Here is a 27007-nt window from a genome sequence, read left to right as displayed (position 1 = left end):
GTAAGTGGAATATGATTAAACGTCAGATTTTCAATGTTGACGGCTTAGAGATTAACGAGACTAAATAGACTAAACAGATTATGAACATTATTCTACACAGGGGGGGACAGTGGGATCTTTTTAATATATTCCATGTATTATAAGTACATGTGTACAGAAGAAACACTGAACTCTAATAAGCTGAATTGTCTATTGGTATCATTACCATTTCATATGTTCTTAAGTAATTTGATTTGTTATATATAATAAGAATTGCTTACACTTATATAGCGCTTTTCTGGACTCTCCACTCAAAGCTCTTTACAGGTTAATGGGGATCCCCTCCACCCCCATGTGAGCAGTGAGATAGCTGATCCACTGTGAGAGCGGACGGGAGTGTTTCCTCTTGTGGCCCCAGACGCTACTGCACGGACACCGGAATTCCGGGTTAAGACGCACTTCCTTAGTGACCGTTGCTATGCACGACTTTCGTTTTTTTTTTATTGCAACAACAAAAATTAATACCGTACAAACAAGAGTACATATAACATATAACTACAATAACACCTTCAGGGACTACATACTGTAATACAATTGCACTTGACCAAAAAAAAGACTAAACATGGTAAAAAAAAGATCAGGTCCACACAGCTTTCACGTTCTTACATTTAGAAATACTGTATTGTAGATAATGCCCTTATGCCTATTTTAAACTTTTCAAACATATGTCTCAGACCATTTCATTTAATCAATATAATAAAGTGTAGTATTAATGATTTAAAAGGAACATACTTCAAGGAACTTCTTGAAGGAGACATACTGTATATATCTGTGCATACCCAGGGTTATTGTGCTACTTAATCACGCTGGCATGTATGGAATAAATACTGGATTATAGTGACCATGCAGCTTGGTGTCGGTCACCAGAGTAATTAAACGCAGCAGTAATTGGCTTGCTCCTAACAAGGCTGTCAAGAGAGGATCAAAGCTGTCAGGGTTGAATAAATCTGGAATATATCCGCTCAATATCTGGAACTGCAGGGGACTTTCATGAGCGTAAGACATCACCCAAAATAGGTACTGTGTAATCATCGTGTTCGTAGCTCCTCTGTCATCCTATGGAAGCACAAGGCACCCGCGTTCAAGTCTTTTGTGAGATCATGTGCATGCATCCAGGATGGATAGTGGTGTACCCTGCTAGTCCAATAAGGGACACACACACAGAAGAATATGCAGACTCCACCCCGACAGCACTCTGGGTCTGGAATTGAACCCGGGGCCCCTGCAGTGCGAGGCAGCTAAGCAAAACCACTGAGCCCCAGAGCTGTCCCCCAGGTACTCCATATATATCGAATAAGGAGTCTCAGAGGCTCCTTAACACAATTCTAGCTCCTTAACCTGAAGCACTGGACAATAATTAGACAGGCCAATTTAGATTTTTTATCTAAATTTATTCAAAAATAAAATAAAAAGCAAACTGGAGCTTAATCTCTTCCTACAATGTGGATGTCCAAAAGAGAACAGAGTTTTAAAAATGCATCGCCAGCTAGGACTACAACACCACGCTTTGACACCCCTCTGGCGGTAAAAACATTCGCCACATAATTACACTGTAATCAGACTTCCTGCGGTTTCAATGTGAAACATACATCTTTCAGCTCAAACGCGTTCTTGTTCTGTGGTGTTGTCATTGGATGCAGAGCTTATTAATATTCATGGCCAGCATTCATGTTCCGTGCGCCTGAAGTGTCTTGCCATCTTTAACAGCTTAATAATAATAATAATAATCCCTTACACTTGCACCTTTTCTGGACACTCCACTCAGAGCTCTTTACAGGTCATGGGGATCCCACTACCGCCACCAGTGTGCAGCCCCACCTGGATGATGCTCCAGCCCGCTCCTCACACACCAGCTCTCAGTGGGGAGGAGAGGAGAGTGATGAAACCAGTTCAGAGAGGGGGGTTATTAGGAGGCCATGACTGGTAAAGACTAGGGGGGGGGATTAGGTCAGGACACTGGGGTAACACCCCTACTCTTTTCCAGACATACCCTGGGATTTTTAATGACCACAGAGAGTCAGGACCTCGGTTTTACAGTCCAGTGTCCCCATCACTATACTGGGGCATCAGGACCCACACAGACCGCAGGTGAGCGTCCCCTGCTGGCCCCACTAACACCTCTCCCAGTAGTACCTCAGCTTTCCCAGGAGGTCTCCCATCCAGGTACTGACCAGACTCACACCTGCTGAGCTTTAGTGGGCTGCCAGTTGTGAGGTGTAGGGTGATATGGCTACTGGCTATCCAGCCTGCATATTTTAAAAATCTTTTTAAAAAATCTGCAGCCGGCAAAGGAATCCTACTTCGTTGGGCCCCTGAACAAGGCCCTGAACCCCAGCTGCTCCAGGAGTCATGTATAAATGGTTGACCTTGCACTCTGACCCCAAGCTTCTCTCCCTGTCTGTGTGTCTCATGGAGAGCAAGCTGGGGTCTGTGAAAAGACAAATTCCTCATGCAAGAAATTGTATATGGCCAATAAAGTGATCTGATCTTATCTTTGTGAAGACAGTGGTAAAAGTGGCACACAGCACAGCTTCTTCTGGTGCAAGACGACTACAGCCCCTGCTGCCATCACACACAGAAGCACCAGAGTCACCACGACATGCAGTCTGGAATCCAGGGGGTCAGAGTACAAACATGCTGCAGAATCTGTTATAGAGACAAGACAAGTTTCAGACGTTAACTGCTGCATAACAAAAAGAATGTGACTGCTGCCTTAAGTTCTGTTATTACCCCAGTGTATGATACAGTATAAAACACACTGATCTGCTCCAGTCTCACCCCAGTGTGTGATACAGTATAATACACACTGATCTGCTCCAGACTCACCCCAGTGTGTGATACAGTATAATACACACTGATCCGTTCCAGACTCACCCCAGTGTGTGATACAGTATAATACAAACTGATCCGCTCCAGTCTCACACCAGTGTGTGATACAGTATAATACAAACTGATCTGCTCCAGTCTCACCCAGTGTGTGATATAGTATTATACACACTGATCTGCTTCAGTCTCACCCCAGTGTGTGATACAGTATAAAACACACTGATCTGCTCCAGTCTCACCCCAGTGTGTGATATAGTATAATACACACTGATCTGCTCCAGTCTCACCCAGTGTGTGATATAGTATTATACACACTGATCTGCTTCAGTCTCACCCCAGTGTGTGATACAGTATAATACACACTGAACTGCTCCACTCTCACCCCAGTGTGTGATACAGTATAATACACACTGATCTGCTCCAGTCTCACCCCAGTGTGTGATACAGTATAATACACACTGATCTGCTCCAGACTCACCCCAGTGTGTGATACAGTATAATACACACTGATCTGCTCCAGATTCACCCCAGTGTATGATACAGTATAATACACAATGATCTGCTCCAATCTCACGCCAGTGTGTGACACAGTATAATACACACTGATCTGCTCCAGACTCACCCATGTGTGATACAGTATAATACACACTGATCTGCTCCAGACTCACCCCAGTGTGTGATACAGTATAATACACACTGATCTGCTCCAGACTCTTACCCCAGCTCAGTGAGACGCTGTAGTTGGAGCTGTGATGAGTGACAGTGCACTTGTATTCCTCGATCTCACTCTCTCTGATCTCCACACTCTTCCTCAGCTGATAGGTGGCATCTCCATTGGGTCTGAGCCCACTGGACCACACCTCCTCTCTCTCGGTCTCTCCACCCCTGGACAGACTGACCTCTATGACTCCAGGACTGAAGCCAGTGACCAGACAGGACAGAGAACAGCTCTGTGTGTCTTCCTGACGCTTGGAAGAGACAAACACCTGAGGAGAGACTGAGAGGGAGACCGGAAGCAATGTTAACACACTGAGAATTTATGTGGACACTGTGCAAGGCAAGGCGACATCGCTGCACAGACAACATCTTGTGTGGCTCCTTTCTGTTAACCTTTACAACCAAATAATTTCATTATTAGACAATTATACAAATCAAACATATTTTCTCTTTGTCTGTTCCTCAGGCTGGGATAGGAGATCACAAACTGTATTATTATTATTGAGAGAAAGGCTCACTGTTCCTCAGGCTGGGACAGGAGATCACACACTATGTAATTATTATTGAGAGACAGGCTCACTGTTCCTCAGGCTGGGACAGGAGATCACACACTGTATTATTATTATTGAGAGACAGGCTCACTGTTCCTCAGGCTGGGACAGGAGATCACAAACTGTATTATTATTATTGAGAGACAGGCTCACTGTTCCTCAGGCTGGGACAGGAGATCACACACTATGTAATTATTATTGAGAGACAGGCTCACTGTTCCTCAGGCTGGGACAGGAGATCACACACTGTATTATTATTATTGAGAGACAGGCTCACTGTCTGTTCCTCAGGCTGGGACAGGAGCTCACATACTGTATTATTGTTATTGAGAGGCAGGCTCACTGTCTGTTCCTCAGGCTGGGACAGGAGCTCACATACTGTATTATTATTATTGAGAGACAGGCTCACTGTCTGTTCCTCAGGCTGGGACAGGAGATCACAGTAGGACTGGAGCACTGCAGACACGTCCTGATCACACAGGATCACATACGGTTCACATTCACACAGACGCACACTCACACACGAGGAAATTTCCCATAAGCCAATTTACCCACCAGGGAGGAAACCCACACAAACATGAGGTGAACATGCAAACTCCACACAGACAGCACCCCAGAAACTGCACTGTGCCACCCACTCCTCTGCACATGGGGGATGTTTTTACAAAACTCCTTGTGCAGAGCTTCTAGGGGCATTTGTCTCCTATTGTATCTGATATCTCTCTGTCTCACCTGTGTGGTTCTTGTCTTTCTCTCTGAACTCCAGGAATCTCTTCAGTGTTTCTATACAGTCAGTCTCCAGGAAGAATCTTGTATACTGGTTTTTAATCTTGTTCTGGTTCCAATCCCTCTGACTGTCCTCTGCCTGTAGGGAACTTGCTCTCCAGGTCATGTTGTCCACCTCAAAGGACAGGAAGTCTTGTCCATTGAAGCCGTAGTGATCAAACAGATCCACACTCCCATCATCCCCCAGTCTACAGCCTCGCCACCTCTGGAGCACATCTGGAGAGAGAGACCGAGCACACTGACACACACACAGAGACTGAGGACACTGACACACACAGACAGAGACCAGGGACAGTGACACACAGAGAGACCGAGGGCACTGACACACAAAGAGACCGAGGACACTGACACACACAGAGAGACCAGGGACACTGACACACACAGAGAGACCGAGCACACTGACACACACAGAGAGACCGAGCACACTGACACACACACAGAGACCGGGGACAGTGACACACACACAGAGACCGGGGACAGTGACACACAGAGAGAGACCAAGCACACTGACATACACACACAGAGACCGAGCACACTGACACACACACACAGAGATTGGGGACAGTGACACACACACAGAGACCTGGGACACTGACACATATACAGAGCAGGACACACACACACACACACACACACACACACACACACACACACACACACACACACACACACAGAGAGAGAGAAACAGAGGACAGAGAAACAGAGGACACTGACTGACACACATACACACACAGAGAGAAACAGAGGACACGGAGACGGACAGAGGACAGAGGACAGTGCGGAAGGCTGACTGACCTTTCCCCATGTTGCTCCTCTTCCTCAGGATTCCCTGCAGCCTCTCCCTGTTCTCCATCTCCTCGTGCTCATAGTCGATGTCTCTAAAGTCGGCAGCTCCGCTGGGCCAGTGGCGGGTGCGAGTCTCTCTCTGGGAGGTGCTGTCCCAGTGAGAGACCGTCTGCTGGTCCAGCACCCTGGAGATCAGGAGCTGGGAGAGTAGGCCCGCCTCCGACACTGCCGTGGAGCTGTAGACCAGCCAGTGGGAGGCTGAGGCGCTCTCTGTGTGCGGGGCAGGGAAAGGAGAACAGCGCTGTTTCCTTAGCACTTGAGTGCAGACCTTTCATGACAGATGCCCCAAGATGCTTAACAATGCAAGTGACCATACATTGTGAGAACACAGAACAGAAGACCAGAAGACAACGGAGTAAGGAGAAAAGAAACCTCTGGGGGTCCAAGGTCAACTGGCTGCCCAACCCCTTTGGGCATGCTGACATTACAATACAATTAAAAAAAAGGAAATAAATGAATGAGGGTATTAATCCATCCATCCATCATGTCTTCTGTGTGTCAGTACTTCATGCTGATCTCTGTAGAGCAGCAAAATCCTCCTAAACAATAGCTATATCCACGATGTCCCTCTTGGAACCATGGCAGTGATCCGCCATCTGGACATGTGGGGAGGAGAAGAGGATAGTTTAGTCAGAACAGATGTATCTACCTGGTGGTACACAGAGACACACATGTACTGCATGTACAGCAGCACCAGCAGCCATGGTTGCACTCTCCACTGCAGGGTGCTCCCTTTGCTGTATCGAAATAAGTCCTGAAATAAGAGCTGTGCCTGACTTTCGGAATTCTGAACGCTGCTCTCTTGTACTCCAGCGATTAAAGACTGAGAGCGCCCATCTAAGACACTGAAGAGATTAAGTTCCTTTCACATGTTGGCCACACACTTCTGAGACTAGAAACGGGCCTGGAGGCACCTGTTCTCTAAGGGAGATTTTTTTTTATTGGGGTGAGCCAAACTTTTCTCGAGAGCTGGCTGACAAACGTGTCGTGGTCATTTCAGACAGACGGTCAGGCAATCAGACACACACCTACTTGCAGGCAGTCAGTCAGATAGAGTCAGACAGACTCTCGCAGGCAGACAGTCAGACAATCAGACACACACCTACAGTACTTGCAGGCAGTCAGTCAGTCTATCAGACAGACACAGGCAAGCAGTCAGACAGATAGAGTCAGACTGACACTTGCGGGCAAATAGTCAGACAGACTCTCGCAGGCAGAAAGTCAGACAATCACACCTGACACCTGAAGGCTCCATGGCTGAAACGTTGTTTTCTTTCTTCTCTTTTCAGCATGGAATAAACCTATTACTTGTTCCTTTGCAGCCTACGCATGCTGATGCAGCTACCCCACCTGAAGTAGTCAGACAATCAGACACACACCTACTTGCAGGCAGTCAGTCAGTCTATCAGACAGACACAGGCAGGCAGTCAGACAGATAGAGTCAGACTGACACAGACAGTCAGACAATCAAACACACACCTAAAGTACTCGCAGGCAGTCAGTCAGTCTATCAGACAAACACAGGCAGGCAGTCAGACAGATAAGAGTCAGAAAGACACTTGCAGGCAGACAGTCAGACAGACACACACCTACAGTACTTGCAGGCAGACAGTCAGAGAGTCTATCAGACAGACGCAGGCAGGAGGACAGAGAGGAAAGCTGGAAAACAGAGAGAGAAACTCAGGCAGGCAGACAGACAAACAGGCAAGACCTCCATACACCGGCGTGAGAGGTGATGAGGCTGAGGTACTCACTGGTAAGGCACAGGGCAAACAGCACAGCCAGACACGACAGCAGGTTCTTCATTGCAGAGGGACATCAGATCACGCTGTGTCAGACCCCAGTGCAGACTGTCTTTCACCTAGCATGCAGCAATTTCAAACAGGAGGACGTTTTAAAAAATATATGTTTAATACTATTTAAAAATATGTTTCAGATTTTTTATAAACAATCACAAAACAACAGATTCAATCCCTCCTGCTCCCCCACTCCTATCCCCATCTAAAACAGCCACCCACTCCTGAAAAAAGAGAAGACAAATTTTAGTCCAAAAACCCACGACTACAACAGTGATAGGAAAACAAGAAATATCCATCCATCCATTTTCATTTTCAGTCCAGGGTCACAGGGGGGAACTGGAATCTATCCCAGTAAGCAACAGGCACAAGGCAGGGCTCACCCTGGACAGGACACCAGTCCATCACAGGACACACACTCACACACCCTGGACAGGACACCAGCCCATTACAGGACACACACACACACCCTGGACATAACACCAGCCCTTTACAGGACACACACAGACACAAACACCCTGGACATGACACCAGTCCATTACAGGTCACACTCACACTCACACTCACACACCCTGGACAGGACACCAGTCCATCACAGGACACACACACAGACACACACTCTGGACAGGACACCAGTCCATTACAGGACACACACAGACACACACAGACACACACACACCCTGGACAGGACACCAGTCCATCACAGGACACACTCACACTCACACTCACACTCACACACCCTGGACAGGACACCAGTCCATCACAGGACACACACACTAAGAAGTCAATTAACCCCCCAGCCTGTCTCTGGACTGTGGGAGGAAACCCCCACAAACACAGTTAAGAACTCCACACAGACAGCACCCCAGGTTCTGAACTGATCCCAGGGCAGGAATAACAACCACTGATCCTCCCCCAGACATCTATACCTTTTATTTGTACGGAAAGTATTATATATAGAGGCATGTAAATATCACTTCTCGAACCTGTTGTTTCCAGCTTCCTGTAAAGTCGTGTGGAAAGTTGGTTATTTCTGATACGAAGTAGGAGTGAAACTCTCAAGACAGAGTCGCTTCGACAGCATGTCGAGTCAGGCGCCTCTGAAGTCCGCCTACGCGTCAGAAACTGGTGCGCGTTTATGCCCTGGCCCGTTGTCATTGTTTTATTCGGTTATGCAGTTTAAAATATTTTTAAATTAAAGAGAGCTCTCTACTTCCGTCTCTGGACAGGTTTACGATGATGATACACGCGTTTCCTTGTTTTCTGACTGGCCATGCGGCGGCCATGTGACGAGGAAACGGGAGAGAGCAGGAAGAGAATGAAAAAGAGAGAGAGAGACGGTGGAAATGTGACAGTTAAAATAAACTGCCAGAAGAGAATAACCGTCTCCGTCCCGTCCCTCTCCCTGCAGGCGGAGTGTTTAGTCACCGCCGACCTCACGAACCCTACAGCAGTTAGTGAACAGGGCACTAGGTACTACTGAGCTTCCGTCCGGACTAAGCCCGGAGAGGACGGCGGTTCACTCACCCGTGGGGCGGCCCGGACCCGGATTCCCGTCTCGGGTTTGACAGCCCGTCTCCTGTGGAGCCGGAGCGGACTGGCGACGCCAGGCAGCAGTTTAATCGGAGGGGGGGGAATTAAACAGGGAGAGACTCATAATCATATGAGATTTGTTTCGTCTCAGGCTGACTAACTGTTTTTTTTTCCGTTAGGGAAATTCATATTACAGTAAAAATGTAAATCAACTAGGTAAGGCGTTTAAAGATCTTTGAACCTCGCTGTTATCTAAACCATCTTCTTCGTTTCTGTTTTGAGTTTGCGTTTTTTTTGTTGCCTTTTCTTCACCCAGGGGCGGGGTGGATAATTCATTTTTTGGGGGGCTGAGCTTGTGTGTAGCGTAATAAAAGTGTGAAGATGCCCAGGCCAAAGGGCGAGGAGAGGTTGGGAAAGCCCCCCGAAACCGCACACCGGCCAGGCAGCAGTTTCATCTGAGGGTGTAATCGTGGGGGGGAATTTAACCTTACGAGAGTTTCTTCTGTTGAAAGTGACTAATTGTTTTTTTTTCTGTTAGGGAAATTCATATTACAGGATAATGTACATTTACTATGTAAGGCGTTTAAAGGGCGAGGAGAGGTTGGGAAAGCCCCCCGAAACCCAGCGCTGGAAAAGTTGTCCGTCTCCACTAGGTATAGAACGACGCGCTCTTTTTACGTCATTCACAGGCGTCACGTTACTCGGGCAACGGAGGTACGCTTATCCTCGGTGGGCAAGTTGATGTAATTCAGTAAAGCTGGAAAAGATACTCAGACACGTTTATTTATCACCTGCATATATTAACAAAGTTATTTTAGATGGACTTACAGAACTATATCTCTAAGCAATTAAGTGCCAATGTTAGATTCAAGGCGCTTGATATCATGTTATACTGTGCAAGATGTAAAGTGGAAGTTGACTATTTACATTTGATCTGTTAGTAAAACTGGGTGGATATCGCAATCACAAAACAAAACGGTCCATTGATACCCCCCCCCCCCCCCTTTGACGATTATAAGATGGAAATGCAGTATCACTTAAACTGCATTAAGAAGATGAAAAATAACAAGGTTAAAAAAACTAAATGTATGTAAAACTGATTTATAAATAACCTCTAGCTGAGTATTGCTTCGTGTGTGTGTATTTTTTTTTGTTCACATATTTTTTTGATACCTTTCCTCCCTTTGTATTATTTGATGTTGAACTAAAGTTTGAAAAGAAAAACTCGCTGCCTCATTTTTCGGGGTTTTCATGGGTTAATGACGTCTGAGCGTCTTATGGGTCGCTTGGAGGTGTTGTGTTACAATGCGTAAAAAAAGCTTGGAGACACCCAGATGTGCCTGAACGCATCTAACAGTCACGTCTCATTTAGTTATATATGTATGTGCCTTATTTTCAGTTCCCTTTCTTTCTACAAAATGCTTACCTTAATATATGTCTCAGAAGAAGGGCGCAGGTGTCAGTACTGGGAGTTTGGATTGAATTCCGGACCGGGGGTGCTTGCTGTCTGGGGAGTTTTGTTTGTGATGGACTCTTGTCCTGTGTGTGTGTGCGCGCGCGCGCGCGCGTGTGGTGAGTGTGTGTCCTGCGATGGACTGGTGTCCTGTCCAGGGTGTGTGAGTGTGTATGTGTGTCCTGTGATGGAATGCTGTCCTGTCCAGGGTGTGTGTGTATGTGTGCCCTGTGATGGACTAGTGTCCTGTCCAGGGTGTGTGAGTGTGTGTGTGTGTGTGTCCTGTGATGGAATGCTGTCCTGTCCAGGGTGTGTGTGTATGTGTGCCCTGTGATGGACTAGTGTCCTGTCCAGGGTGTGTGAGTGTGTGTGTGCCCTGTGATGGACTAGTGTCCTGTCCAGGGTGTGTGAGTGTGTGTGTGTGTCCTGTGATGGAATGGTGTCCTGTCCAGGGTGTGTGAGTGCGTGTGTCCTGTGATGGACTGGTGTCCTGTCCTGTGATGGTGTACCCCCGCCCTGTGCCCGTTGCATGCCGGGAGAGGCTCTGGCTCCCCCGCGAGACGATTTGTTTTTCCCCAAACGACATTACCAGAACGGAAATCTTCCTATTAGTTCATGTTTATTCTTATTACTTATTGACGGTTGGCCCCTGGAGGGCAAAGGCGGTGACCGGGGGAGGAAAACCACCACAAAAAGGCGCTGCCCACCGCTGTTTGTCGTAGGGAGAGCGAGCTGTGTGAACGTACAATCTTTGAGTTATTTAGCGCTGTGCTGCAGTCAGATTTAAAGGACGTGAACGAATGTCTCTCGTGTGTTGGTTATTGAACTCTGTAGTATGAGAAATAACAAAACAGAAATAATATACTAAGTAATAAAGATAAATTGGGAAGGGACAGCCCCTTTTTTTGAGGAGTCAGAATTTTCCACGTGCATAGAGACTCCACAGCATCGAAATCACACTTTCATAACCCCAACGGTGCCTGAACACTTCTTGGAACAGGCTTCTTTCTCCCGTACAAAGTGCCGTGGTATAATACAAAAAGGCGACACAATCGTCAGAACGTATAGTGACGTCTCGGCGTCACACGGTTTCAAGCATGAGAATCTGTCGACCCGACATCAAGAAAACGTCGCTCGGTTCTGATTCTGAAAACATCCCGGTCGGTTTGTTCGCGACCGTGTTGTGAGAGTCACGTAACGTTAGTTCCCGACTTGATAACTTCTGTCAGGATCTGTTAAAAAACAACAACAAGGTTTTCTGCCTTTAAAATAAAACACACACGCGTCTGACTACCATTGAATTCCTCGCCATTCAGGCGAAGAGACGTCAGTTGCTTATTCTGCCGTTTGTTGTACAATAGAAGGCGTTTGTGCGTTTTTTAAATGAACCTTCTTGTTAATTATTCCTAAAAAAAGATGGAAACACTCTGGTAAGACAGGTGATTTGATACCACAGTAACACACAGTCACTTTCGTGCGCTGTTTCCAGGCGTATATTATATTATAAGCCATCTCGGAACCCAGAGAAGTTGTTCTGGTTTTTTTTGACAAATTTTATTTTTTAAGCTTTCTAAGCAAGCGAATGCAGACGAATGCAGGGCATCCACGACAGTGCGAGCATAAATTCCAAATCATTGAATAATTGTTGTTTCGGTGTGACCGCAAGGCAGTTGACAAGGCCTGGAGAATTAACACAACAATTACAGTACAAACATTACATTGGATATTTGCAGATATTATGTCAAACATTATTGTGAGACAGGTTCACAAACCGATCAGGTACTGGACTGCAGCTCTGTTGAGTTTCCTCTCCCAGTAAGATTGGCAGCTGTTGTGATTCTGGCAGGAATGGGAATTATAGGATTAGATTTGTTATTTTGGGGAAGAATGTTGGTCCGATCCCAGAGTATTTCTGTCAGTGCATCAGAAGGTGTATCTCTGTCTCTGCTTTTCCCCGCTGGCAGTGGGAGCACAGCCTGTCCTCTCTGGACAGCCAGGTCTGCCTGTGTCCAGTGTCTGTGTCCAGGCTATGGTCACTGAGCCTGTCCTCTCTGGACAGCCGGGTCTGCCTGTGTCCAGGCTGTGGAAACTGAACCTGTCCTCTCTGGGCAGCTGGGTCTGCGTGTGTCCAGTGTCTGTATCCAGGCTGTGGAAACTGAGCCTGTCCTCTCTGGACAGCCAGGTCTGCCTGTGTCCTGTTTCTGTGTCCAGGCTGTGGGCACTGAGCCTGTCCTCTCTGGACAGCCGGGTCTGCCTGTGTCCAGTGTGTGTGTTCAGGCTGTGGTCACTGAGCCTGTCCTCTCTGGACAGCTGGGTCTGCCTGTGTCCAGTTTCTATGTCCAGACTGTGGGCACTGAGCCTGTCCTCTCTGGACAGCAGGGTCTGCCTGTGTCCAGTGTGTGTATCCAGGCTGTGGAAACTGAGCCTGTCCTCTCTGGACAGCCAGGTCTGCCTGTGTCCTGTTTCTGTGTCCAGGCTGTGGGCACTGAGCCTGTCCTCTCTGGACAGCCGGGTCTGCCTGTGTCCAGTGTGTGTGTCCAGGCTGTGGTCACTGAGCCTGTCCTCTCTGGACAGCTGGGTCTGCCTGTGTCCAGTTTCTATGTCCAGACTGTGATCCAGATCCAGACAGACTTAGAAACTGAACAGAAATACAGTGTGTGATCTCCAGTCACAGATCTGGTTGTCTTTTCCTGGTCAAATGCTCAGCTAGTGTGTATCGTCTATTTAGCGTGTCCTGTGCTGTAATTTGGTTGTAGTGCTGTAATCTGCCTGTCAGGACGGCAGCGTGTTACATTTAGGTGTCATCACCCGAAGACAGCCCCGCAGCCAAAACGTTGTGTCTCTTTTCTCGTCCGCGTGAAATAAACTTTTACTCGTTCTTGTGGTTTTTGTACACAGCAGCCACTGGGTAGATGAACTGAGGTAGAGTAACAAGTGCGTCTCTTTCTACTGTTTCCTTACTACGAATGTCGGTGCCCGTTCAGGCAGTGCCTGAGTATAGTGCTGTGCTCAAGCTGTGCTACGCCCTGGGGCTATGAACCGGCAACCCCCCAGACATCCAGACACCCCCACACTCGGCGCAGCTGCTGCTGTGAGTGCAACACACCACCCAGCACCTCCCCAGCCATGATCGCATCTTTAAAAATGCACGGATGGGGACTTCAGCTGTCCCAGCAGTGCTCATGTCGGTATGGGAGGGGGGCGGGTGGATCTTAATGTAGGACATTCCGAGCCCGAGGCATGAGCAGTTGTCCCTGCTGCCTTGCTGCTGCTGGGGTGCCTGGCCTGGCTGGGGTGGGGTGGGGTTCAGTTCCGCGCCTGGGGAAAGGGGGGGGGGGTGTTTGCTGTCTGTGTGGAGTTTGCATGTTCTCCCAGACAGACAAGATGAGGCTCTCGGATGAATTCTCACTCGTTTTCCTCCTGCTTTTATCCAGTAGGGGGTCGCAGGGGGAGCCGGGCAACCCCACATATAGCGCAGCACCCCGGAAATTCACCTCTAACACCCGCGCACGTGTCCCGGAGTACGGTATCCCGTTTTGAGGTGAACCCAAGATGCTGGTATCCTTCTACACCCCGTGAATTGGTGGTGTTTTTTTGCCGTTTTGCCGTTGCTGGAAAGCTACAAGCGCACGGAAGGGAGTAGATATATATAAAAAAAACTCTGGTCGGCGAGCAAAGCGAGGAGACGCGGAAGCCGACCCGCTGAACGCGCACGATGCGCGGCTGCAGGGGAGGTGCATTCCCGCTGGACGGAAGCGGCGCGGGAACGCGCGGCGGTGCATGCCGTGAGCGAGCGAAGCCCGTGCCGGGGTGCCGGCAGATCTGACGCCCCCCCGCAGGTTGAAGAGTTGAAAGAGTTACAGGAACTAGGAGCGGGGGGTGATTAAATACGGAAGCGCATTGTTGCCATCAAGGAAGACGAGTTACCAGCTAAGGGCTAGAGAGCAGTGATCACTTGAGTGTGTGAACAACCTGTTGCACTGCGCACTGAGAAGCTACCGAGAGCTCATCTGGAACTGAGGGCTCAGGGCTGCAGAATGAGGCCAGGCCCACTCTCCACTGTATGTGTGTGCTCAAACCACGGCGTGACAGTTTGTATGGGGTGCGAACAGCCTTTTCACCCCCGGGGAGCCCCCAGCCGCCTCCGTTTACAAGAAAGAGTGGGACCAGGAGCCGCCCCAAAGAGCTGAAAGCCGGAGAGCCCGAGAATGAGAATGTGAGTATTGTGCGACAGCACAGGGCTCTCGTGTGGTGGTGGTAGTCACTTACGGTACGGTGAGAACGTCTGGTCGTTACGAGAAATACATACTAGTCATCTGCGATCTCTTTATGAGTAAGTGCACACTAGGCATCTGCGATCTCTTTATTTATGAGAAAGTGCACACTAGGCATCTGCGATCTCTTTCTTTATGAGAAAGTGCACACAAGGCATCTGCGATCTCTTTATTTATTGGAAAGTGCACACTAGTCATCTGCAATCTCTTAATATAACACATGGATTGTTTTTCCCTCCTTATCAGAGCAATGCGCTTGTGCAACCACGGGAAAAGGAAATTCGCCCTCCTATCTCGTCATTAGGCAATAGGAATTCTCCCGTATTTTGTGTGATCAGGCGATCGCGCCCTCTGTCACACCATACCTGTGATATCGCTACGGGCGGGCTTGTAGCTCGAAGCCGTGGAGTTGATCGCACGTATAACTGTTCATCACGGAACACCACCATCACTTGCTTTGATCTTTAAATCCGGTCCTCCTGCTGGTAACGCTTCTGTTCACGTTGGCTAAAATAAATAAATAAATCGCAAGGTGTCATTATGGCTAAACCCCGAGTGAAAGCCAATCCGGACACATTCTGCAGCGCTGGACACCGCTGGACACGGTCATGAAACCGGAGGGCACCTCCCCAAGCCCAAGCTCTCGGCCGCTTCTCGACGCGTTCAGCGCGCACAACAGAGCAGGACCGACGCTGATGTTAGCATTGCTACTGAACTGGGGAAGGAAACCAGAGCTCCTGGAGGAAACTCCCGCAAACGCAGGAGGAACATGCAAACTCCACACAGACAGCACCCCGGGTCTAAAATTAGAACCCCCAGCACTGCGCCACCATGCTGCCCACCCTCCCCCACCGGAATTTAATGAAGATGAGTGTGTCAGTCAGGGGGCTGTCAGTGGGGTGTGAGGTGGATAGTGAGTCACAGGGCAGGGAAATGAGGGTGAACAGGTGAAAGGGAAAGAGTGGGAAAGAGTTTGTCACAAAGGCAAAACAGCCAGCCTGCGGTGAGAGGGTCTCCGAGAGGGGAGACAAGTATTCATGCAGAACATCCTCTTCACCATTAGAGCTTAATCTAATCCAATCCAAGAGTCCCCTGTCTCTCACCTGTGTCCGCTTGTTCAGACTGTATCCTATCATGGACAGCAGGCACGCAGCCAGGACAGCGATCCCAGAGGCCAGAGCTAACCCATGCCGCCGGGACAGCCCATCTCCAGCACTACAGAGTCCTGCAATAACAGCACCGACACACTGCGTAAGGAACGGAACACTGCAGACACACCTTGACCCCTGCAGAAGAGTACAGTACAACATACTGGAGCTTCTTAGTGTGTCACAGTGTGTGTGATATAGTATAATACACACTGATCTGCTCCAGACTCACACCAGTGTGTGATACAGTATAATACACACTGATCTGCTCCAGTCTCACCCCAGTGTGTGATACAGTATAATACACACTGATCTGCTCCAGACTCACCCCAGTGTGTGATACAGTATAATACACACTGATCTGCTCCAGATTCACCCCAGTGTGTGATACAGTATAATACACACTAATCTGCACCAGTCTCACCCCAGTGTGTGATACAGTATAATACACACTAATCTGCTCCAGACTCTTACCCCAGGTCAGTGTGACGCTGTAGTTGGAGCTGTGATGAGTGACAGTACACTTGTATTCCTCAATCTCACTCTCTCTGATCTCCACACTCTTCCTCAGCTGATAGGTGGCGTCTCCATTGGGTCTGAGCCCACTGGACCACACGTCCTCTCCCTCGGTCTCTCCAGCCCTGGACAGACTGACCTCTATGACTCCAGGACTGAAGCCAGTGACCAGACAGGACAGAGAACAGCTCTGTGTGTCTCCCCGACGCTTGGAAGAGACAAACACCTGAGGAGAGACTGAGAGGGAGACCGGAAGCAATGTTAACACATTGAGGATTAGTGTGGACACTGTGCAAGGTGAGGCGACATCGCTCCACAGACAAGATCTTGTGTGCCTCCTTTCTGTAAACCTTTACAACCACAACATGTCATTATTAGACAATTATACAAATCAAACATATTTTCTCTTTGTCTGTTCCTCAGGCTGGGACAGGAGGTCACACACTGTATTATTATTACTGAGAGACAGGCTCACTGTTCCTCAGGCTGGGACAGGAGATCACACACTGTATTATTATTATTGAGAGACAGGCTCACTGTCTGTTCCTCAGGCTGGGACAGGAGATCACACACTGTATTATTATCATTGACAGACAGGCTCACTCTCTGTTTCTCAAGCTAGGACAGGAGATCACACTAGGACTGTAGTACTGCAGACACGTCCTGTTCACACAGGATCACACAGCATTCACATTCACACAGACACAGATGCATACTCATACACGAGCCAGTTTCCCATAAGCCAATTTACCCACCAGGGAGGAAACCCACACAAACATGAGGTGAACATGCAAACTCCACACAGACAGCACCCCAGAAACTGCACTGTGCCACCCACTCCTCTGCACATGGGGGATGTTTTTACAAAACTCCTTGTGCAGAGCGTCTAGGGGCATTTGTCTCCTATTGTATCTGATATCTCTCTGTCTCACCTGTGTGGTTCTTGTCTATTTCTCTGAACTCCAGGAATCTCTTCAGTGTTTCCATACAGTCAGTCTCCAGGAAGAATCTTGTATACTGGTTTTTAACCCTGTTCTGGTTCCAGTCCCTCTGACTGTCCTCTGCCTCCAGGGAACTTGCTCTCCAGGTCATGTTGTCCACCTCAAAGGACAGGAAGTCTTGTCCATTGAAGCCGTAGTGATCAAACAGAGCCACACTCCCATCATCCCCCAGTCTACAGCCTCGCCACCTCTGGAGCACATCTGGAGAGAGAGACCGAGGACACTGACACACACACAGAGAGAGCGGGGACAGTGACACACACAAACAGAGACCAAGACACTGTCACACACACAGAGAGACTAACAGTACAGACAAACTCCCATCATCCCCCAGTCTACAGCCTCGCCACCTCTGGAGCACATCTGGAGAGAGAGACCAAGACACTGTCACACACACAGAGAGAGCGGGGACAGTGACACACACAAACAGAGACCAAGACACTGTCACACACACAGAGAGACTAACAGTACAGACAAACTCCCATCATCCCCCAGATCACAGCGCATCTGAAGAGAGAGAGAGAGACCGAGGACACTGACAGACACAGAGACTGATGACACTGACACACAGAGAAAGAGGACAGAGGACAGTGCGGAGGACTGACTGACCTTTCCCCATGTTGCTCCTCTTCCTCAGGATTCCCTGCAGCCTCTGCCTGTTCTCCATCTCCTCGTGCTCATAGTCGATGTCTCTGAGGCCGGCAGCTCCGCTGGGCCAGTGGCGGGTGCGAGTCTCTCTCTGGGAGGTGCTGGTGCTGTCCCAGTGAGAGACCGTCTGCTGGTCCAGCACCCTGGAGATCAGGAGCTGGGAGAGGAGCCCCGCCTCCGACACTGCTGTGGAGGTGTAGACCAGCGAGTGGGAGGCCGAGGCGCTCTCTGTGTGCGGGGGAGTGAAAGGAGAAAGCTGTGATGCAGAAAGAGACCACCAGCGCCCAGATTCCTGCTGTTACTGAAAATCAGACCCGGCCGGGTTCGAGCGCAGCTCCGGGGTGGGAGCTGGGAGAATTCCAGGTGGCTACTGGGAAGTTCAGGATTCATCCCTCCACTCCCAGTTACTGAAGCTGCTGCTCAGGAAGATCTTCAATCCCTGTTGTGGGTGGTGGAGACTCTCCGCTAATGACATCCAGCCATCGAACAGCGCTCTCCAGTACAGGGTCATAGTGGAGCTGGAGCCTATCCCAGCATACAACAGGCACAAGGCCAGATACACCCTGGACAGGACACCAGTCCATCAAGGACACACACACACACCCTGGACAGGACACCAGTCCATCACAAGACACACACACACTCACACACCCCGGACAGGACGGCCGGACACACACACACACACACCCACCCACCCTGGACAGGACACCAGTACATCACAGAACACACACATAACAGGGCCAGTTTTCCCAGAAGCCAATTAACCCACCAGCAGGACTGTGGGAGGGAAAGCCATGGAATCACATGGGGAAAACATGCAAACTCCCCACAGACAGCAGCCCCAGGTCTGGAATTGAACCCGGGGCCCCAGAACTGTGAGGCAGCAGTGCTGACCTACTGCGCCCCACTGTGCTGCCCTCCTCTGTGAAGTCCAAGATGACAGCAATGGAGACGAGCTCCTCTTTTTTTTGGAGGGGACGCGAGTGTGACCCCACCCTCTCTGATCAAGGCTCCAGAGAGCAGACCCAGAAGGTTCCCCATCAGAGCTGCTCCAGCGTTGACACTCACCTTCTTCGACAGACGGTATCAGGAAGACTCCCAACACGATGAAGAAACTCCACATTGGAGAAATGGGCTGAGAAACAAACAAAAAACAATATTGAGCTGGATTAGAATGTAATATGACCCTGATTATCATATAATCTGAATTGGATCTGGATGTAAACTGAATGGGATTAGAATGTAATCTAAACTGTCTTGGGTTTCATCCAAAGTGAATGAAGATACACCATGAACTGGGTGAGGATGATGTACCGTACGGACTACAAACTGACATCAGGGTGTAATTTGATCTGGAACTGGTTTAATATGCGAGGAGAGCAGAGTAATGAAGCCAGAGATGGGGATAATAAGGAGGCCATGATTGGTAAAGGCCAATGGGTAATTTGGCCAGGACACAGGGGTTACACCCCTACTCTTTTCGAGAAACGCCCTGGGATTTTTAATGACCACAGAGAGTCAGGACCTCAGTTTTATGTCTCATCCAAAGGACGGCGCCTCTTTACAGTCTAGTGTCCCCATCACTATACTGGGGTATCAGGATCCACACAGACCGCAAGGTGAGAGCACCCCCTGCTGGCCCCACTAACACCTCTTCCAGCAGCAACCTCAGCTTTTCCCAGGAGTCTCCCCTCCAGGTACTGACTAGGCTCACAGCTGCTTAGCTTCAGTGGACTGCTAGTTGTGAGATGCAGGGTAATATGGCTGCTGGCCGTATAGAAAATCCCGTTTAGAGAAAAGCGACGCGAGACGAGCTCACGAGCAAGGGGAGCCCCCTTCCGGCTAGGGCGTCTCAGTAGGTGACGGACCCCTGCACCCCCCTTTCAACCCACCCCACTGGAGCCCGGGTGATTTCCCAGACTCAGATCACTGCAAACTGCACTGTGCCCAGCTCTCCGATACCCACGATGCACTACAGGAGTAGAAACACGCTTTGCTGCAGGTCCGTCAGCTGTTCTACAATATAATTGTATCGCCTTCCTGAGCTTTGAGATAAATCGACATTTTCCCGGTGAAGGTCTGCATTTTGTACTGTCAGAAACCGCAGTGCGCATTCACACTGACTCGTATTTTACAGTGAACGTGTCTTTTATAGCTGTGAGACTCGTGTCCGCCTGACCGCAGCCATGTGCTCCTCCTGTCCCTGTGCTTTTCACGCACAAACCTCGATACCTTTCCACGTCGAATAAACAAATAAATCCACGCGGAATCTTTTTCTTTGTTGGTCTCGGCGGCTTCTAAAAGACAGCGATACGCCGGCCGCCAGCGCTTGTCCCCCACGCGTGGGGGAAAAAAACGGCAGTCCTCCTCCCGCGATCGTCTCTCGCAGACTGAGAGCGAAAATCGCAGATGCTGACGAGACTTAACGACGCTTTTCGATCATCCGTTAAGAACACCCTAGTGTGTTTTTTGCGTATCCGGTTATGGAATTACTCAAATTCAAATTTCAGCCCGACCGCTGAATTTTGCTGCTGGCAGGCAAGTTTCATCCGCAGTACAAACAGTAGAAATTGCATCTTCTTGCATGAGCGTGTGCCGATGGTGAGATGCGTGTCGTGAAATCACCTTTAATTTGATCGAAAAAACAGAGGGATCGGTCTTTTCGGGGGATTCGGTCTTCTCCGTGATGTGGCGTTTCGTATGCAAAACCATCTTCTCCTCTGGCTCTTTTCGGAATCGCTTTAGAGCGTTTCGTGTCTGTTTTCACACAAATGTTGCGTCTGTGCTTTTTGTAGCCGTTGTCTGAGCGACCCAAGCCAAATTCCCACCTCCCCCGGCTGGTTCCTGCGATCAAGTTCACGGAAAAAAAAACTCCAAAACCCAAACAACTTTATCCGAGAGGCTCAGCTGCCCAGAGCTCCGTGTCTCTCCGTGTCTGTGAGGAATGATCCTCCGTGTCCGACGTACAGAGAGACACAACTGGCAGCCCCACTAGAGTTCAGCAGGTGTGAGCCTGGTCAGTACCTGGATGGGAGACCACCTAGGAAAGCTAAGGCTGCTGCTGGAAGAGGTGTGAGTGGGGCCAGCAGGAGGCACTCACCCCACGGTCCATGTGGGTCCTAATGCCCCAGTGTAGTGACGGGGACACTGGACTTTAAACAGGCGCTGTCCTTCGGCTGAGATGTAAAACTCCGGTATCCTGCTCTAATTTCCCCCCTGGTCTTTACCCATCATGGCCTCCTAATAACCCCCCTCTCTGAACTGACTTTATTCCTCTGCTCTCCTCCCCACTGAGAGCTGGTGGGTGGGGAGAGGACTGGAGCATCATCCGGGTGGGGCTGCACACTGGTGGGGCTGGAGGGGATCCCCATTAACCTGTAAACCACTTTGAGTGGAGTGTCCAGAACAGTGCTACAGAAGTGTAAGCAATTATTGTAATTATGACCTGCGGGGGCTGCTGCTGTCTCTCATAAAACAAGGACTGCGAGACGCAAGGAACACTCTCATCCGGCACAACATAAAGTGGGGAGCGAGGGGGCTGGAGGAGAGGATCCTGGCGGACTTCACAAGGAGGATGAAGCGCGACGTCACGAAATGGGGTTTCCCCACGGCGAGGGCTGGACAGGACTTTGGGCCCCGTACAGGGGAATAATGGACACAAGCGAGTGAGAGGGCTTGGAGGGACTCAGTGTGCAAATCCGGCCCCGTCGTCCACTTGCACAGTTTGACAATGGACAATCACCGCCGTTCGGAAAGTTTTTTTTATTGCATGCTAGTTTACCAATTTGTGAGAACGTTTCTTTTTTTTTAGATGTCGTTATGGAAATAACTGATATTTTGTAGAAAAACACGTCCCATCGCGTGAGTTTTACCCACCCGTGCCTGGATTCCGCCCGATGTCCTTTATAGCAGCCTCGCCTCTGTCCAGAGATCATTCTCGAGCGGGCCGTTGGAAGAGACGCAAAAAAAACACGCAATAAGTTCAATTAAAAGGACTCCCCTCAGCACAAACAGTTAACAATCAGACTCGTGGGAGAGTTCCAGTCATTCTTTGCTGATGAATCAGACTGCAGCCCGCGCAGTGATGACAAATATTCGTGATTAGGATAAGGACACGTACTATATTCAAGAGAGAAATCTCAAGCCATCCGTCTCGTGCGCTACGAGACCGCGGACTGTAAGGACCCGAGCTCTGTAAAAACTCTTTCGCACCGGCAAATTGATTTCGGCGGTAATGAGATACTTTTGTGAAGTGCGATTCGAGCTGCAGAGCCGTAGGAGAGAATTAAAAGAGTACAAGAGTAAAAGTGCACATTCACATTTCCCTGACACGCTTTTTCTTATCTTGATTCAAGAAATTGTTCAAAGAATTTATCACCACTCATTTCTGCATTAGTCTGTGCAGCGTGTTACAATGTCTCAAAAGAGCGTAGCGATAAAGTCCTGACAGTTCCCGTAATATCGAGCATACTGCATTACCCTGTCATGCGTGTGATGAATAAACAGGGCTCTGCCCGTTAATACTCATGTTAACTAAATAAGGTCACGATGCATCAAACCCGCAGAAACCTTGAAACTGATGCACAGACATCACTTAGAAACCCCCCGTCAGGATAGTGTCCGGGCGACTCACGCTCACCAGCACACCAGGCAAGGAAAGCGCTCTAGTTTACTTATTTGTTTTCAAATTTCTGTTTTTTTTCCCCAGCTTTCAGCTTCCAGGAAGCAAATCCACACTCTCACTGAGCATTACTAACAGTAACAATAAATACTGTATGATCCATTAATTATTAACATAAATCACTAACAGTAATAAATGCTGCATGATCCATTATTAACATAAATGACTAACAGTACTGTAGGATCCCCTCAGACTCTGTCTGAGTCACTGCCCTTATAGCAGCCTGTTCCAGAGCACAACCTCACAATTAATGACCTTCCATTCAACGAGTTTATCCTGAGCCTCATTTTTACTGACTTTTTATTCTGCTTTGTTGTTTCCTACTCTGAGTACAGGGTTCAGGGGAGATGGTGTTTGGCATTCCATGGTTCAGAATGGAGATGTTTCTGCCAATCAGAAGGTTAACACGGAGATGGGGGGTGAGAGATTTGTAGTCGGTAGGTAAAATCGTAAATTGGGTTTAATCCAGTCCTGCCTCGATCAAACAGACATTTGGCTTCGTTCTGCATGTATATGAAGGGTGAAATGAGAAAGATGGGTTTTCTCTCGTGTAGGAATGCAATAGTTTCTCAAGGCTGGGATGTTGTACGGACAGCGGGCTCTTTGTCTCAGGGGTCTGATCTCACATTGCTGGAAGTCTGGAGAATGGGGATTCCCTGCCCTGCCACATGGGGGCGCTGTGGTGGCGTGGTACGGGACTTTCTCTTTGGCATTGAAAGAGGTGTGTTGGTGTGTCAGGAGGTAAAGTGTGTTGTTGTCTGAGGAGGTGAAGTGTGTTGGACTGTGAGGATGAGAGGTGTGTTGGTGTCAGAGGAGGCGAGGTGTGTTGGTTTGTAAGGAGGTGAAGTGTGTTGGTGTGTGAGGATGAGAGGTGTGTTGGTGTGTGAGGAGTTGAAGTGTGTTGGTGTGTGAGGAGGTGAAGTGTGTTGGTGTGTGAGGAGGTGAAGTGTGTTGGTGTGTGATGATGAGAGGTGTGTTGGTGTGTAAGGAGGTGAAGTTTGTTGGTGTGTGAGTATGAGAGGTGTGGTGGTGTGTGAGGAGGTGAAGTGTGTTGGTGTGTGACGATGAGGGGTGTGTAGGTGTGTGACAATGAGGGGTGTGTTAGTGTGTGAGGATGAGAGGTGTGTTGGTGTGTGAGGATGAGAGGTGTGGTGGTGTGTGAGGAGGTGAAGTGTGTTGGTGTGTGACGATGAGGAGTGTGTAGGTGTGTGACAATGAGGGGTGTGTTAGTGTGTGAGGATGAGAGGTGTGTTGGTGTGTGAGGATGAGAGGTGTGGTGGTGTGTGAGGAGGTGAAGTGTGTTGGTGTGTGACGATGAGGGGTGTGTAGGTGTGTGACAATGAGGGGTGTGTTGGTGTGTGAGGATGAGAGGTGTGTTGGTGTGTGAGGATGAGAGGTGTGTTGGTGTGTGAGGATGAGAGGTGTGTTGGTGTGCGAGGAGGTGAAGTGTGTTCAACAGGAAGACCGGAGAGCCGTCTACGCCAGAGGAGCCAGCGATCTGGGACCCTGGAGGAAGAGAAGGATAGACATTGAAGCTCTCTGAAGTGTTGCAAAGCCATCACAACAGGAAACGGCCACTTAAATGAAAAAACATCCGAGAGCCAACTGTCTCAATGCTTAATGCTCAACCTGAAACGGGGGTGACGTAGCCCCTCAAAAATGCGATTATTCTAAAACGGTGCACCATTTAAGCACAGATCATTCTATATATTAGCCTCACATTCCTCTTTTTCAGCTCAAATCTGAATCACTAGGATACACAGCAAAAGAAAAAACATTAGTTAATAAAATGAATTATTGAATACAATTTTCAAGGGTGGTTATTGAGCTATAAACATATTTGAGTACAGTGGAGAAAAAATTCACTTATGCGTGAAACTCAGAAAAGCATTTTTTTTTATTTCTTTCTCCTGTAGGAAAACCCTGAACGAGACTATCTAGGATGAGTGTTGCCCCTAATCCTGCCTTTTACTGTCATTTTCGCCCGAAGTTTACCCGATTCCGAGACACTATTTCTTACCGACATAATTGCTGTATGCATCTCTAACGATTTTCAACTTATGAAGAGAGCCGAGTCTGTTTTGAGCTCAAAGGGGTGGGTTTGAATTCATGTTTCCCTTCTCTTTTCTAATGTAGTAAAAAGAACTACATTACCCAGAAGGCGTCAGAGGAGAAGGAACTACAGGACCAATTTAAATTCAATTCAATTAAACTTTATTGTCATTAAACTTACACAGGTGCATAGTATAATGAAAAGTATTTCTCATAAGTCACTCAGGTGCAGTATACAAATAGGACAGAAGATAAGACAATAGTCAGTAACAGATTAGCAATAACAGTGACATGTAATAACATAATATAAATAACATGTAATTAAGTAATCAAAAAATCAAAAAGCTGTGCAAAATTCCGCAGAGAAAATATAACAGGACGAAAACAGTGCAAGGTAATTCTTGGAACAGTGCAAAAAATCACTGTCATGTGATTTAAAAAATCAAGCATTGTAATGCTTGGCGCCTTTTCTGTTGAATCGGTTCGACACTTTTCATCTTGAAATGTTGTGTTCTGTAAATGAGTGTATATAATAAAGCACTGGACACCTCTGTGATATTTTCGACGGCGATTATCAATGGATAATCGAGAGATCAGCGCCACGTTAAAATAACGTTACAGAACAGCAGAGCTGTCCAATCTGTTATAATGCCTGTCAACAAGAGGTACCGCAGTGAATAGTTTTTAAAACAACAAAAGAGAAATAATTGTTTTTAGTGAAAAAAGTGCTATTGCGACGATCCCTATAACAGTAATCTCTTAAAATACCACCATCTGAAGGTGTTAAACATGTCCAGTTATGACAATACCGGTCTCAATTAGTTTGAGATTGAAAGATACTGTTTTTCTAAGAATGCTTACTTTGTCAGATATAATAAGAATAGTAAATAATTATTTTAAACGCCAAATCTTTGTATAGTAGCGCACTAGTTACAGACATAACAGAAACAGAGTAAAACAGACGGTAAACTTCTCCCGTGTCTGCGAATTGTTATTCTTACCGCTAGAGGGTAGGAGGGTTCCTCGAGTCCAGTTTTCCTCTCGTCCGATACAACACCTTGATTTCTCAGACCTTTATCTTGCATTGAAGAAAATGATGTTTTACACGCACAGAAACTCACAAAACATACAAACAATACAAGTAAACGTACATTAAAAATAAACACTAAAATTACATTACAATCATGTCCCCATATATATTAATTTTACATCACTCCTATAGGATTCTACACGACTACGTCTGAAGCCTGTAAATGTACTCCCCACCAACGGTGCCCCTATGATCACACATCACACCTTCATTTTTACACACAATCCACTAATAGCACCTACCCCAGTACTTGGGGTAAAACGTCTGCAATGCTGATTAAAGGTTTGAAGAGCAGTGTCCATGTACTGGATTGTTAAGATCTGGTTGGTATTTGTCAATGCTATAGACAGTGTGCTGTACGTTTCTACAGTACGTCTGGAGTGTAATTCGTGGATCATGTGGCAAACATGAGAGACAGGGCAGTAGGCAAAGGTAATGTAGCGGGAGAACAAAAGCAGGGAGGGAGGAGGAGTGAGGAGACAGAAAGAGAGGCCAGTCAAGAGGTGTGAAGTCAGAATGGGTGAAGAGAGATGTGAAATGAAACTTCCAATGACTGGAGAAAATTTAGAAGAACAGTAGTCTGTCGTTAAGAGAAGGGAGAAGGTGTGATCCTAGCTGCAGGATAAGTTTGGTTTCGGTAGTCTTTCTGATGTATGAGTTCGGAAAACCATCTTTAAGTACACAGACTGTGTCTTGTCTCTCTCACACCTGAAGAAGGCTCCACGGCCGAAACGTTGTGTTTTCTCTCTTCTTTTTTTCAGCATGGAATAAACCTATTACTTGTTCCAGTACATTTTGTTTTCACACGCGAACACATTTAAGGATAGTTAGTCACCCCCTGTAACTTCAATACAAGATAACTGTTCTTGATCTGTGGGCATTCATGACTCTTTTTTATTACTAGATATTTTTGTACCTATTATGTTTGTATATAACACCTTGCGTTTTCAACTGATATGTACAGCTCAAACTCTCACACTAACATCTTATTTTTCGTATGATACCCCAAAACATGAAACAATACAATAATGTAGCCGATTATGTCCTGGT

The 27007-nt window shown here is 47.9% G+C and overlaps 2 protein-coding genes across 4 annotated transcripts; both read right to left on the bottom strand.

Annotated features, from left to right (window-relative positions):
• Window positions 1-463: 463 nt before the first annotated feature.
• On the bottom strand, window positions 464-9375 carry LOC148666555 (popy Class I histocompatibility antigen, A-1 alpha chain-like). 3 transcript variants are annotated; one of them, XM_088631738.1, is made up of 6 exons: window positions 9089-9375; window positions 7520-7626; window positions 5715-5975; window positions 4866-5135; window positions 3584-3862; window positions 464-2685 (listed from the first exon to the last, which is right to left on the bottom strand). In XM_088631738.1, exons 2-6 carry the CDS (start codon window positions 7569-7571, stop codon window positions 2528-2530), a joined length of 1020 nt encoding a protein of 339 aa, XP_088487864.1. In that variant the 5' UTR covers window positions 7572-7626; window positions 9089-9375; the 3' UTR covers window positions 464-2527. The 3 variants fall into 3 exon arrangements, with proteins under 3 accessions (XP_088487864.1, XP_088487863.1, XP_088487866.1); XM_088631737.1 differs by lacking the exon at window positions 9089-9375 and adding an exon at window positions 8548-8856; XM_088631740.1 differs by lacking the exon at window positions 9089-9375 and adding an exon at window positions 8548-8856 and having other exon boundaries at window positions 7520-7593.
• A 5521-nt stretch (window positions 9376-14896) lies between these two features.
• On the bottom strand, window positions 14897-20501 carry LOC148666554 (major histocompatibility complex class I-related protein 1-like). The gene is made up of 7 exons (XM_088631741.1): window positions 20367-20501; window positions 19203-19269; window positions 18096-18362; window positions 17418-17687; window positions 16444-16722; window positions 15925-16046; window positions 14897-15328 (listed from the first exon to the last, which is right to left on the bottom strand). The coding sequence occupies exons 2-7, from the start codon at window positions 19255-19257 to the stop codon at window positions 15320-15322; spliced, it is 1002 nt and encodes a 333-aa protein (XP_088487867.1). The 5' UTR covers window positions 19258-19269; window positions 20367-20501; the 3' UTR covers window positions 14897-15319.
• Between the last annotated feature and the right edge of the window lie 6506 nt (window positions 20502-27007).

This window comes from Lepisosteus platostomus, chromosome 5 (assembly GCF_059453375.1).
Source record: "Lepisosteus platostomus isolate fLepPlt1 chromosome 5, fLepPlt1.hap1, whole genome shotgun sequence".
Classification (NCBI taxonomy): Eukaryota; Metazoa; Chordata; class Actinopteri; order Semionotiformes; family Lepisosteidae; genus Lepisosteus; species Lepisosteus platostomus.
Note: the sequence above shows the minus strand (reverse complement) of the source record. Positions and strands in the feature narration are given on the sequence as shown.

Coding starts and splice junctions, on each gene's coding strand:
- LOC148666554 (XM_088631741.1), bottom strand. CDS start 19,257: ATGTGGAGTTTCTTCATCGTGTTGGGAGTCTTCCTGATACCGTCTGTC. Junction 17,688..18,095: donor GAGGAGCAACATGGGGAAAG/GTCAGTCAGTCC, acceptor CTCTCTCTCCAG/ATGTGCTCCAGAGGTGGCGA. Junction 16,047..16,443: donor CAGCGTCACACTGACCTGGG/GTAAGAGTCTGG, acceptor CTGTTATTGCAG/GACTCTGTAGTGCTGGAGAT.
- LOC148666555 (XM_088631738.1), bottom strand. CDS start 7,571: ATGAAGAACCTGCTGTCGTGTCTGGCTGTGCTGTTTGCCCTGTGCCTT. Junction 5,976..7,519: donor GTTTGCCCTGTGCCTTACCA/GTGAGTACCTCA, acceptor CCCCGCACACAG/AGAGCGCCTCAGCCTCCCAC. Junction 3,863..4,865: donor GAAAGACAAGAACCACACAG/GTGAGACAGAGA, acceptor TCTCCCTCTCAG/TCTCTCCTCAGGTGTTTGTC.